Source organism: Elephantulus edwardii, unplaced genomic scaffold (genome assembly GCF_000299155.1).
Source record: "Elephantulus edwardii isolate Elephantulus edwardi_28Jun2011 unplaced genomic scaffold, EleEdw1.0 scaffold00016, whole genome shotgun sequence".
In the NCBI taxonomy this organism is placed as follows: Eukaryota; Metazoa; Chordata; class Mammalia; order Macroscelidea; family Macroscelididae; genus Elephantulus; species Elephantulus edwardii.
In genome coordinates, this window is record NW_006399766.1 from 24231949 (window position 1) to 24246241 (window position 14293).

A 14293-nucleotide genomic window follows, 5' to 3' on the forward strand; every position below is an offset into this window, starting at 1 on the left:
ATTTAGATGAGGCCATGGTACTAGGGATATCATTGCTGATGTCAGATGGATCCTTGCTTAAAGTAAAGGATACCAAAAGAATGTCTATATGTGCTTTATTGACTGTACAAAGGCATTTGACTGTGTGGATCATAACAAGTTATGGCTGACACTGAGAAGAATGGGAACCCCAGAACACTTATTCATGCTCAGGTGGAACCTATACCTGGACCAGGAGGTTGTCGTGTGAACAAATCAGAGGAATACTCCATAATTTAAAATTAAGAAAGGAGTGTGTCAGGGCTGTATTCTCTTTCCATACCTATTTATTCTGTATGCTGAGCAAATTATTGGAGAAGCTGGACTCTATGAAGAGGCCTGTGGCATTAGGATTGGAGGGAGACTCATCAATAACCTGCATGATGCAGATGACATAACCTTGCTTGCTGAAAGTGAGGAAGACTTGAAGCACTTGTTGCAGAAGATCAAGGAATGCTGCTTTTTGTATGGATTGCATCTCAATGTCAAGAAAACAAAGATTCTTACCAGTAGACGAAAAGGCAATATCATGATGGATGGAGAGGAGATTTAGCCTGTTAACAGTTTCATCTTGCTTGGATCCATCTTGCTTGGAAGTCTTAGTGGTAGCAATAAAACAAGAGAAGGAAATAAGAGGTATCCAAATTGGCAAAGCAGATTATATGACAGTATACTTAGAAAACCCTAAAGATTCTACAAGAAAACTATTGGACATAGTCAACCAATTCAGCAAAGTAGCAGGGTACAAGATCAACGTACAAAATCAGTTGGATTTCTCTGCAATGACAACAAGAATATAGAACCGGAGCTAAAAAAAACAGTGCCCATCACAATAGCTAATCACAAGATTAAATACTTGGGAGTAAATTTAACTAGAAACACAAAGGATCTATTCAAAGAAAATTACAAAACATTCCTACAAGAAACATAAAAAGATTGGAGAAATGGAAGAATATACCTTGCTCAAGGATTGGAAGACAATATTGTGAAGATGACAATTCTACCAAAGGCAATATACAAGTGCAATCCCAAGACAGATATCAATTCCATTCTTCAATGAGATGGAAAAGGCAATTTCCAACTTTATCTAGAATGGAAGGGGACCCTGAATAAGCACAACACTACTGGAAGAAAAAAAAAAAGAATAAATGTAGGAAGCATCACACTCCATGATCTCAAATCCTACTACACAGCTGTGGTGGTCAAGACAGCATGATACTAGGGCAGCAACAGATACATACATGATTCAATGGAATAGAATTGAGAACCTAGACATTGGCTAGTCCACCTATGGTCAACTGCTCTTTGACAAGGAGATGGAATCAGTTAAGTAAGGAAAGGACAGTCTCTTTAACAAATGGTCTTGTCAAAATTGGAAAACTCTCTGCAGAAAACTGAAGCAAAACCCATATCTCACACGTTACACAAAAACCAACTCAAGATGGATCAAGAACTTAAAAGTAAAACCGAAGTCTATAAAATTCCTCAGAGAAAAGCTAGGGAAAACCCTAGAAACCTAAATTCATAGAATGAACCATCTTCCAAGCATCCTGGAAAACCTACAACCAAGTGAGAAAAAAAATAGTTGAATAGACCTAAGAATCAAATCTCTATGCACATCAAAAAACTTATCCAATAGGGTAAGAAGGAAAGCCACAGACTGCTAAAAAAATATTTAGCAGTGATATATCTGATGAGGAACTTATATCTAAAATGTATAGAATGCCCTTCAACAAGAAAAAGGTAAACAACCCAATCACAAAATGGACACAGGATATGAATAAGCACATCACCAAAGAAGACATTCAGATGACAAACACAAAAAGAAATGTTCAAAATCCCCAGCTATCAGAGAAATACATATCAAAACACCCCAGCAACAATACCAGGAAGCCTTGGTTTGCCCTTCTAATTGAGCGTAAGAGGTCAGGCGTCATCCAGGCAAACAGCAGTGACCCCCGCACAAAGTACTTCACTCAAGTTCCAACATTGCTCCTGGTGTGGGCATCGACGTCAGAACTGGAGTTCCTGGTGTGAGGTGTTGGCTTCAGGACTGGCATTCCAGGCGCAGGGCGTCGGGACTGGAGTTTCCAGTGTGGGGCATTGGCATTGGGACTGGAATCTGTTTGTCAGTGTTTTTAAACCCCTCTCTTAAATTCCAGTGTCACAGTTCTCCTGTGTGCTGTCATCAGGCACTCCTGTGTGGCATGGTGGCCTCCTGAGGACATGTGGGCAGCACTGGATTCAGTTTAACAAAGTGGTAAATTACAAAGTGATGTGGTGAATTCTGTTTCTCTGTTGGTAATGGAAAGGTTTCAACAAAGAGGTTGAAAGTTTAAATCCACAGTGAGTTATAGGTGAAAGATAAGCTTTTGTTAAGATTTGTATAGCTTTGGAAATAGCTAGAAAGTTGCCATGAGTAAGAATTCACTTGGTGGCAGTCAGAACTTTCTTTTCTGTGGAGGACAAAAGTCCATATCAAGGTTTCAGCATGTTCATTCCTTCCTCAGGCCTCTCACCCAGTTCCTAGTCTCCTAGTAAATTCTTGGTTTTCCTTTGTTTATAGCTGCATCCTCTCATGGCTTCTAGCTTTCCCCTGTGTGTGCATCTCTCTATACATTTCTACATTCTGTTCTTTTGATAAAATGCCATTCAGAAGAAGAAATTAGATTTAGACTTACCCTACCCTGGCCAGGAGTACTGAATATTTAATGGACTTCCAAAGGAACAAGTGAATCTGTGTTGGAAGAAGGCTGGTCAGTATGCTTATCAAAGGCAAGGATCACGAGACTTCATCTCCTAGACTTCGCTTATGTTGTCAAGAGGGGCTAATCCCTGGTGAAAGACATTGTTCTTGGTAAAATGAACAGCCTGTGAAAAATAGAAAATCCTTCCCATGATGGTTTGATTCAAGGGCTGCAAGAAATGGGTTCAGCCACAGCTTCCTGTTGTATATAGGTGCCTTGTGACTCCGACTGGACAGCATCTAATGACAACAACAATGTGTTTTAACTTTCTTCTTTTATTTCCTGCTATTTTTGCTTTATGAAAATCAACACTACAGTGAAACCTGTGAAAGGCAGAATCTGTATGAGGCATTAACCAGCCAGACGAGGGAAATGCACGGAAACAAATAAAAAGGAAAAATTATTAAGACCACACTCTGTCAAAGACAAAATACTCGCAAGAACCAGAGTAACTAGGCTCTCACAGTTTTTACTGGATGTTATTTGCTATATGTTTTTTCCATAATAATTAGACCTTCCTTGTAAGGAGTATCCTTTCCCATTACAAAGTGTCACACATTTTCCCCCCCCCCTTGTTTTATAATTTTTACCTCTAATTCCCTTGGCCCAATATAAAAATGATAAAGATTTGACTGCATTTTTATTTTATTTGTATGGTGTAACTTTTTTTCTATCCTTTTAGTACAGAATCTACTTTCAGAGTAATTTTGTTTCAGATGTACTGGGCTTTGCTATATGATCCAATCTGAATGTTTTCATCTTCAATAAGTGAGGGGTGTTTTTTAATTTATTGAAATGACAAGCTTCTATGAACTTAATTTTGTTAAATTATTTTCAACTACACTGACTGGCTTACCAATCAACCACAAAGCAGCTGAGGGATTCAAACCTTCCACCTTTCAGTTAGCAGTCAAATGTCTTAACCACAGTCCCACCGGACCAAACTCACCTAGTGACCTTAATTCCATCTCCTAACTTCTCTGTCACATGTAAGGTGAGATATTTACAAGATGCAGAGATTGTTGTTGTGGTTGGAACTGACCCAAAGCTGACCCTTTGGAAGGTTTTCAGAGGCAGTTAATTTCAAGGGAGGAGATTGCACATCCCTCTCAAAGCAGCTGGTAGATTCAAACCATGTCCTTTGGATTGTAGTGCCGATTCTTACCACTCTTTGGGTAGGTGTTATTCTGCCTACCGAGACCATGGAACTATTATAAGATTTATAGTTATCTATTATATAATATGGGAGAAGCTAGAAAGCACCGCACTGAGTGAACTAACTTAGGCACCTAATAAATACAGCATAAGACAGTTATTGTAAAAACAGAAGAATAACCAGTAAGGTGGATATGGATATACAAAGAGATAAGGGGAAGGGACAGGAAGAGGGGTTGAGGGTGGGGCGAGGGGGAAATCACGGAGTCACAGAGTTTGGTGGGGGGAGGGAAGAGAAAAAACCAAACCCCAACCAAAAACATTGTAAAAAAAATACATTTATCACAGAAGAAAAGTTAGAGAACTATTTGCTAGAATTCCATTTCCTAAATGGTTTGACATAGTTGACTGCACAATGGGCCTAGGGATGGTGGAGATCTTATGATGTTATAGGATGAGTTGTAGATGACTCAAAGGCACCTAACATCAGCAAATGGTCCAGGATTAGCATTATGACTGAGAGGCACTAGCACATGATTTAGAAGACGGTTGAGAACAGTCCAGCCTGCTCTGCGGACAGTTGCAGCCAGATGCAGAGGCAGATGTGAGATTCACAGGGACTTCCTACCCAGCTCTTGAGAAACATCTGCTTTGCCATAGCTGACTGAGATTGTTACTGGAAGCTTCACTGAGGTTACCAAAAATAACAACAGCTTCTCCTTGAGCTCATGAGAACCACCTGCTTGGGTGCTTCAGCTAGTAATTATCTGCCCATGAAGGCTCCTGAGACCTTCATCCCCAACACTGCTACTGCCTATATTCCACTACTTAGACGGCAGTGCGAGATCATCAAAATAATCATGCAAGCTGAAGTTGTACAACATGATTTTGTCATTAATGGAGAGAATTCATTTTCTGTGACTTTTAAGGATTTTGTTTCCTCAAAATATGGAAACTCTCTTCTTGTTTGGTAGATAGAGGCGCAGTAAATTAATTGTCATTTAGTACACTTATTTAAAACATTAGAAATATTTCACTTGAAAGTGTTTGATTTCTTTAGAAACTTTCTCAAAAAGACTTTTGGAACAAACTATACAAAGGCACTATGCACAAAACAATGCACTATGTGGATGGATCAAAACAAATTGTGGCTAACCTTGAGATGAATGGGAATACCAGAACACATAATTGTGCTCATGTGAAACCTATACTTGGACCAGGAATCAGAGTCATCAGAGCAGAGCAAAGAAACACTGTATATGGTTCAAAATCAGGAAAGAAGTGCGTCTGTGATGCATCCTGTTTTCATACCTTTTCAATCTATATGCAGAACAGACATTCAGGAGGCTGGGCTTTATGAGGAGGAATGTAGCATCAGGATTGGAAGAAGAACCATCAACAATTTGCATTATGCACATGGCACAACCTTGCTTGCTGAAAGTGAGAAGGACTTGAGACATTTGCTACAGAAGATCATGGACTTAGATATGGATTACATCTCAACAATAAGAAACAAAAATCCTCACCAATAGGGCAACAGGCAACATCATGATTGTAATTGTCAAAAACTTCATCTTACTTCGATCCACAATGAACATACTTGGTATCACAGCCAGGAGATCCAAAGACTTAAAGCTTTGGGAAAATCTGCTATCAGGGACCTCTCCAAATTATTGAAGATTATGTTGTCAGTTTGAGGACTAAGGTGTTCTTGATTCAGGCCATAGTTTTTCAATAACTTGCTATGTATCTGATATCTGGACAATGAATAAGGATGACAGAAGAATTGAAGCCTTTGAGTTATGAAGAGAACATATGGTGGAAAAGAGTACTGAATATCCCACGGCTTTCTAAAGAACAAACAGGTATTTCTTAGAGAAGGTGAAACCAGAGTGCTTCTTGGAGACAAGAATGGCAAAGTTGTGTACCACATACTTTGGGCATGTTGTTGTTATGTGCCATCGAGTCACTTGCAACTCATAGCAACCCTATGTACAAGAGCCTTAAATGCGGTTCTATCCTGTGCCAACCTCACCGTCTCAAACACACTCATTCCCACCACTCCAATCACAGAATCGATCCATCTCATGGAGAGTTTTCCTCTCCTGCGCTGCCCCTCCACTCTTCCAAACATGATGTCCCTCTCCAAGGACCAGTCCCTCCTTGCAACATGCCCAAAGTATGTCAAGACGAAGCTTCAGAATTCTTGACTCCAAGGAGCATTCCAGCTTCACCCTCTCCAGGACAAACCTGTTTGTTCTCCTAGCAGTCCATGGTATAGTCAACACTCTTCTCCAGCACCACAGATCAAAGGCATCAATTCTCTTTCTATCATCCCTATTCACTGTCTAGCTCTCTGATGCATAGCACACAATTGCAAAGACGATAGCCTGGATCAGGCACACCTTAGTCTCCAGCCTGACATCGTTACTCTTCAGTACTCTTGAGAGGTCCCTCACAGCTGACTTTCCCAATGCAATTCGCCTCTTGATTTCCTGGCTGTTGTTACCAACAATGTTGACCATGGAACTAAGTAAACTAAAACTGTTAACATTCTCAGTCTCTTCACTATCCAAACTGATGCTGCCAATTGGCCCAGTGGTGAGAATCTTTGTTTTCTTGATGTTGAGCTTCAGTCTGTATTGAAGGCTGCAGTCTTTGATCTTCTGCAGCAAGCGCTTCAGGTCCTCCTCAGTTTCAGCAAGCAGGGTTGTGTCATCCATATAACACAGGTTGTTGATGACTCTTCCACCAATCCTGATGCCACATTTCCTAGGACAGGCTATTCCTTGGATAAGGACACCATGCATGGAAAAGTGGAGAATCAGCAAAAGAGAGGAAAATCTTTAAGGAGATGGATCAACACAGTGTCTTTGGCAATGAGCTCAAAAGAATGGTGCAGGATAGAAAAGGGTTCAGATCTGTTGTTCAAAGGATCAGTCTGACTTGTACTCTACTTGCTAGCTTCCATAACTTTGTTAGCCATTTCCCTGGAATAAATCTCTTGGTGTACGTTTATATAATCTACAATTCACTAGCTTTTTTTCTCTAGAGAATTCAGCCTACAAATCTGTCATTCAAAGATAAAGGCAGGAAATGCTTTTGATACCTCCAGAGTGCTAAAGAGCAACGATGTCAGTCTAGAGATGAAGGCGTACATGATCCAGGCCATTGTCTTCACAATTACTTGCTGTGCATCAGAGCCGCATAATGACTAAAGATGACAGAAGAAGAGTAGATACCTTTGAGTTGTGGTGCTGGAGAAGAGTCTTGAACATTCCATGCACTGCCAAGAAAACAAATAGGTCTGTCTTGGAGAGGGTGATTTTGAAGCTCCATATCACACACTTTGGGCACGTGACCAGGAGGGACCGATCCTTGGAGAAGGACATCATGCTCAGAAGGGTGGGGGACAATGCAGGAGAGTAAGACCCTGGATGAGAAGGATTGATACAGTAAGCAGGGCAATGGGGGTAGGTGTATTGGGGTCCGTGAGACTTGCTCCTCAGGGCAACCTTCAGAGCTACTGTACATAGGGTCGTTATGAGTTGCAGGTGACTTGAAGGCACGTAACAATAGGCTGATTCAGTTACAGCACATGTACTGAATTACACTCAACATAGGAAAAACAAACACATTTCAAAACCACAATCATCTTAATAATTGAACAAAACATAATCATAGGCCTGATCTTTGGAAAAAGACATCATGCTCCAAAGGGTGGAGGGACAGCGCAGGAGAGGAAGACCCTGGATGAGATGGATTGATACAGTAACGATAGCAATGAGGGTAGGTGTGTTGGGTAGGCTTCAGAGCTGTTAGGGTCACTATGAGTTGCAGGCAACTCAATGGCACAAAACAATGACAACCTCCCCAAACAAGCCCATTTCCACCAAGTCCATTTAACCTCTTAACTACATGTCATTGGGTTTCTGAGGTTGTATATCTTCATAGGCGGAGATTGCCAGTCTTGCTCCCTCAGAGGTCCTGGTAGATTCAGTCTTTTTGGTTAGCGGCACAACATGCAAAAGATTCCTTGAAGCACAAATTCTGCCAAGGGTTATAAGGTCCTGATTTAGGAGAGCGTTTATATTTCACTATTTGAAAGGGGGGAAACTCTGGTAGCCTAGACAGTATGGAGTTGTACTGTCAACCCAAAGGCAGCTGGTTCAAAGTCAACTGTGATTCCATGGGAGAAAGATAGGCAGTGTTCTACCCTACTATTTTGTTGTTGTTGTTAGGTGTCGTTGAGAAAAATATGACTCATATCGACCTTAACCCTGCTCTATACTGTACCATTCTTACAATTCCTGACGCACAAGAACCATTTCATTGCAGCAGTCACTGTGTCAATCCACCTGGTCTTCCTCTCTTTCACTGACCTTCCACCCTTTCCAGCATCATGTCCTTCTCCAAGTAATAACCCTGCCTAGCAGTATGTCCCAAGTATGTGAGGCAAAGCCTCATCATTCTTGCCTCCAAAGAGCACTCCAGCTGCACCCTCTCCAAGACATGTCTACTCATTTTCTTGGCTGCCCATGGGATGTTCATTGTTCTTCTCCAACACCACAGCTCAAAGGTATCAATTCTTTTTCTGGCATCCTTATTTATTGTCCAGCTCTCAGATGCATAGTAAGTAATCAGAAAGACTATGACCTGAATCAGACCCACCTCAGTCCTCAAACTAGCATCATTACTCCTCAATAATTTGGAAAGTTTCCTAACTGCCGATTTTCCCAGTGCAATGCATCTCATTATTTCCCCACTGCTGGTACCAAGGGTATTGATTAATTGAGGATCCAAGCAAGATGAAACTGTTGACAGTTTCAATCTCATTTCCATCCATCATGATAATTGCCTATTGGTCCAATCTTTGTTTCCTTGACATTGAGATGTAATCCATACTGAAGGATGCATTCCTTGATCTTTTGTAACAAGTGCTTCAAGTACTCACTTTTAGCAAAAAAGATTGTGTCATCTACATATTGTTGCAATACAGAAAGATGCTATGGGTAATATATTGAATGACTCGGAAAGCATCAAAGAAAATGGAGGGAATACACAGAATCAGTGTACCAGAAAGAACTGATCAACCCAGAAAAATTTCAGGAAGTACCATGTGAACAGGAGCTAGTGATGATAAAGAAGGAAGTGGAAGTTGCATTCAAGGCACTGGAAAAATATAAGGCTCCAAAAATTTATGGAATATCAATTGACTTGTTTCAATTAACAGATGCAGCCTTGGATGCACTCACCAGTTTATGCCAGAAAATTTGGAGGACAGCTATCTGGTCAATGGACTGAAAGAAGTCCATATTTATTCACATTCCCAAGAAAGGTGATCCAACTGAATGTGGAAACTGTTGAACAATGTCATTAATGTCACATGCAAGTAAAATACTGCTGAAGTTCACTAAAAAATGAACAGTATGTAGACAGCAAACTGCCAGAAGTTCAAGCAAGATTTAGAAAAGATTGTGGCACCAGGGATACATTGCTGATGTGTCAGATGGATCCTGGCTATAAGTAAGGAACACCAGAAGAACGTCTATTTGTGTTTTATAGACTATGCAAATACATTTGGCTGTGTGGATCATAACAAATTGTGGCTGACCCTACAATTTACAGCCTTTAAAAACCCACTGGAGGCTGTTTGAATTCACAAGATTCTCTGCTGGAGAAGGAGGGGCAAGCTCCTCCTGTGCCAGTCAGATCCGATTTGACAGTACACAAACAAAAATAATAAAATTAATTTTTTTAAAATAAAAAGCCCATTGGATGATCAGCTGTGAGTCAGTTCTGGTTTAAGGCAATGAGTTTGAGTGGTTTTTTCTTATGATTTTAATGTAAGTTTACAAAAAATGTTAAATTTCTATTAATTCAATTTTGCATATTTTGCTCCTTACCTCCCCCCCCTCCCCGGTTCATTTTCTTTTTTTAAATTTTTTGTGTGAGTGTACCGTCAAATTAGATCTGACTCGTACAGGAGGAGATTGTCCCTCCTTCCCTTGTCCCTCCTTCCCCGGCAGAGCATCTGGTGGATTCGAACCGTGCGCCTCTGGGATTGTAGTTGCAGCTCCTTGCCACTAGGCCACCAGAGCTCCCCTCCGGTTCATTTTTTAAAAGAAAATATTCATTCATTGTTGCATGATTTCCTCCCTCCTGCTCAGTCCACTTTTCTATGTACCTCTTATTCTGGACTGCTTTCATTCAAATAATGCCTAATCATATATTCCCTTTAAACAGTTCTTTCCCTCATCTCTTCCAATGAAGTGTTCATTATTTATCCCCTTTTCTTTGTTTCCACCCAACTCCCATGTCAGTCTTATAACAGTGGTGTTATGCAGTATTTGTCCTTTTGTGACTGAGATATTTCCCTCAGCATAATGGCCTCCAAAATCACTCAAGTTAAGTACCATTTTATGGATTCCTTGTTTTTCAGGGCTGCATAGTACTCTGTTGTATGACTATATTATAGTGTTTCTATCCATTCGTTTGTTGATGGCAAGTTGGGTTGCTACCCTCTTTTTGCTATTGTGAATAATGCAGAAATAAACATGAGTGTGCATATATCTGTTTGGGTGGCAGCTCTGGTTTCTTTAGATTATAATCCTAGTAGTGGCACTGCTGGATCAAATGGTATTGATATTTCCAACGTTTTTAGAAAGCACCATACTGCCTTTTACATTCTACCAGCAGTGAATAAGGTTCCAATCTCTCCACAACCTCACCAGAGGTTTTTTTTTTTAAAATTCAAGAAGAGAAAAAAAAAGTTATTTCCCAAATTAAGAAAAGTCTGTTTAAGTTTTGTTATATCAAGAAAAACAGGACCTCTTGTGCACGTCTTTGAAAGAATGTAAGACAGCCAGTTCTGCAGACAGCTCTTGGAAGCATTTACATAAATAATATCCAGTGGTTGCAGACTTGAGAAGGGAACAATGAATTGTAAATAGGTGTGTCTGGGGGGTGGTAATTGTCAATTCTTTAAACTGGAGCAGGTGGCCTGTCTCTCAGAGGTGGGGGTTGCCACTTGCAGCACCCTCAACTAAAGCAACACTTTCCTACCTTCTCTACCTTCACACACCGCCCTGCGCTGTCTGAACCTTGCCAGCCACGCCCCTAGCCACGCCCCAATGCCCGGCCCACTTCATCCATAGCCACGCCCCCTGAGGCTCAGCCTGCTCACTCCATGGTCACTTCTCTAGCGCTGAGCTTGTCGCCTTGGCAACCAGGGAGCCGAGCCTGCACAAAGCTTGGCTTTCACAGCCCCGCCCCACTCGCCATCCTGCTCCTCTCCCGGGCCTGGGAGGACACGCACTTCCTGCGAGGTCTCTGCACAGATCCTGGCCAGTCTGCGAGAGAACTGAGCTCCTGCGTGCTTCGCCATGGTGGACGAGCTGGTGCTGCTGCTGCACGCCCTGCTGGTGCGCCACCGGGCCCTGAGCATCGAGAACAGCCAGCTGATGGAGCAGTTGCGGTTTTTGGTGTGTGAGAGAGCCACCTTGCTGCGCCAGGTACGTCCGCCGCCCAGCTGCCCAGTGCCCTTCCCGGAGACATTCGGGGGCGAAAACGGCCGGCTTCCCGAGTTTATCGTGCAGACGACGTCCTACATGCTTGTCAACGAGAACCGATTCTGCAACGACGCCATGAAGGTGGCTTTCCTGATCAGCCTGCTCAAGGGAGAAGCCGAAGAGTGGGTGCTTCCCTACATCGAGATGGATAGCCCCATCCTGTTGGATTACCGGGCCTTCCTGGATGAGATGAAGCAGTTTTTCAGCTGGGACGATGATGAAGATGACGAGGAGGAGGAAAACGACTTTTACTAGGTCAAGAGAGCCTCCGACCTGGGGAGAGGGCCCTGCGCCCACCCACTCCCCTGTAGTCCCCAAGCTTACTCTTGTCCTCTGCCCTCGCTCTGTGCTTCCGTTCTCATTCCCTCCCCACCTCCCTGTAGTGCTTGTCTTTGTTCTAGGAATAGTGCTACTGTTACCTGCTGCAGGGGCACAGGCCTTGGGCTCCACCGCCCCTTCTGGACAGCCCCAGGACTTCTCCCAGCCCATTCGGTCGCCTGAACCCCAGCCGAAAGGCCAGGCCCAGGTGACAAACTGGACTGATCATCCACAATCCTGCTGCTGCTACTCACCCTTGCCAGGCCTTGCCAGACTGCTTGCCAGGCCCTCATCTTCCCAGAGGCCTGGGTTGCCACCCCCAAACCCCGCCACTTCCCACTGCAGGACCACAGCCTTTGGAGCTAAGGACCAACTTTGACCATTCCTTCAGCCTGGCGCTTTCCTACCTGATCCCAGCCCCCTCCCCACCTCACCAGATGGCTGCAGGGGCCTGGCAACCCCACAGGGACCAGTCCTTCCTGGGCATTCAGTGGTGCCCAGCTGTCGTTTTCCTTTTCACAATGCAGCAGTGCCACAGATGTGTGCATTTGGACAAAGACTGTGAAAAACCAAAATGCCTAAAAATGAAAGCAGGTACTCAGCCCAGTATTCCCTGGAAACAGCTTTGGAATCCTTTTTAATAAATACCAAGCACTACTAAAAAAATGATTTGTCGTTTCATGTTTGAAGGGCTACCACTCTCCCTCTGGCTGCCATTGTTTCCTTTGAGGTCTGGGGACCCAGTTCTACCACAGTTACTCCCCACTCTCATTGCTAGACTGAGGGGCAGCGACCAGGGGGGTATGGCAGGGACCCAAGGCACCCTCTGTAGACCAATTTCATACAGCCTCGGTGAGTGGTGGCCTCTGCGCATTCCAGGGTGGGAGGAGTTAGGGGGTGATTGAACAGGTGGCACATTGTCCGAAAGAAGACACTTTTGATAATAAGTCTTGGACAACAGACAGGAACCTGGACAAGTAGGCTATGTTCCCAGATCTCTAGACCTCTGTGTCCCTTCCTTCAAGCTGCCAGGGGAGTTCTGGCCTTGAACCCTTACTGCCTGTGGGCAGCTGTGGGAAACTACATCTTTTGTGTCTTAATCTAGTGGGCTTTGATAAGCTCCAGCTAATAATATTAGAAGCTAAACTTTCGGTAAATACGCCCATAATCAATATAGCCTGATCCTAGGGAATGAGATAGCTTTCTGTCCCTCTCACACAGGTGCTTCTGCTTGTGCATATTGGCCAGCTGCTGGCTGCCTCACAGCCAGGCTGCGCTGTGTGGTATCTCTGGAAATGAAGGATTTGGAAGCAGTGAGGGGTAGACAAAGACTAGGTTCCTGATAAGGTGAGCATGGCTTCCTTGTTCTTACGAATGTATCAGGAACAGTCACAAAAACATACAAAACAGCTCACTACGTATCAGTAAGGTAGCGCAAGGATGCTTGTGTTCCTAACCATCTGAAAATAAGAATTCTTTAGAAATTTAGGTATTCTGCAGGAAGGTGCTGAGGGGTTGGAAGGGAAATAGGTGCCAGCCATCCCTAGAAGCAGAATCTGGGGTGGTGAGAAAAGGTGAAAGAGCTCACTACGTGGAAGAGTCCGTGCTTACCCTCCATAATGGGCCCCCCAACAGTGAGCATGGAAGTGGGTCCTGAGGAGAAGAATCTACATCCCTTTGAGAGGCGAAGTTGGAGAGGTTTAATAATGGAGAAGGTCGTTAGGAAACAACCTCTCTGTCTGTCAAAAGATTCGGGTTGCACTGTGGGCAAGTGCTTGGCTGTGAACCAAAAGGTGGGCAGTTCAAAGCTACCATCCACTCTCAGGAAAACGATGGGGCAGTCTCTTTTGTCATAGGAGCTCCCTAGGAGTTGGAATCCACTAGGTGGTAATGGGTCTATCAGCCAAGAAGTTTCTGGAGGATCTGAATAAGGTCAAGAGTTCTCATCTACATATGTCCAAATGTCCTCATTGCATCATGCTTAGAGCCAGCACTATCTTAGGACATCTGATTTTTATATATATACTTTTTCTTGTAGCCCTAGAATGATAGGGTCCTTCACAGTCAGTGTTAAATGGCATTATGCCAATGAGACATGTAGCACTGCCTTTGCTACTTGAAAAACTCAGTAAACCTGGGCTGATATCCCAAGCCTAGGAATCTGGGCTCAGGAGGCAGAGCTCCTGCTAAGAAACTGGCTTTAGTAGGAGAATGGGAAACAGGAATGGAGCAGGCTACCAAGATAAACAAGGTCAAACCAACCCAAACCCGATGCTGTTGAGTCAGAACCTATTCAAAACTTACCCTCCATTTCCAAGGCTGTAAATAGCATGGGAGGAGATTGATCATCTTGTCACCTCAGAGCCTCTGTTGAATTCACGCCCCCAAAGAGGCACAGCCTTGGATGTAGCATTACAGCTCCCTATGGACTGTAACTCCCGAGCTCCCTAGGCTAGGAGCGGTAGAAAGGAGGTAGGTAGGAGC

At 43.3% G+C, this 14293-nt stretch overlaps 1 protein-coding gene across 1 annotated transcript; it reads left to right on the forward strand.

Annotated features, from left to right (window-relative positions):
• Nucleotides 1–11305: 11305 nt before the first annotated feature.
• On the forward strand, nt 11306–11746 carry LOC102876532 (protein LDOC1-like). The gene has a single exon (XM_006881904.1). It carries the CDS (start codon nt 11306–11308, stop codon nt 11744–11746), a length of 441 nt encoding a protein of 146 aa, XP_006881966.1.
• Nucleotides 11747–14293: the final 2547 nt, after the last annotated feature.

Excerpts from the sequence above, each read along its gene's own strand:
- LOC102876532 (XM_006881904.1), top strand. The coding sequence starts at position 11,306 with ATGGTGGACGAGCTGGTGCTGCTGCTGCACGCCCTGCTGGTGCGCCAC.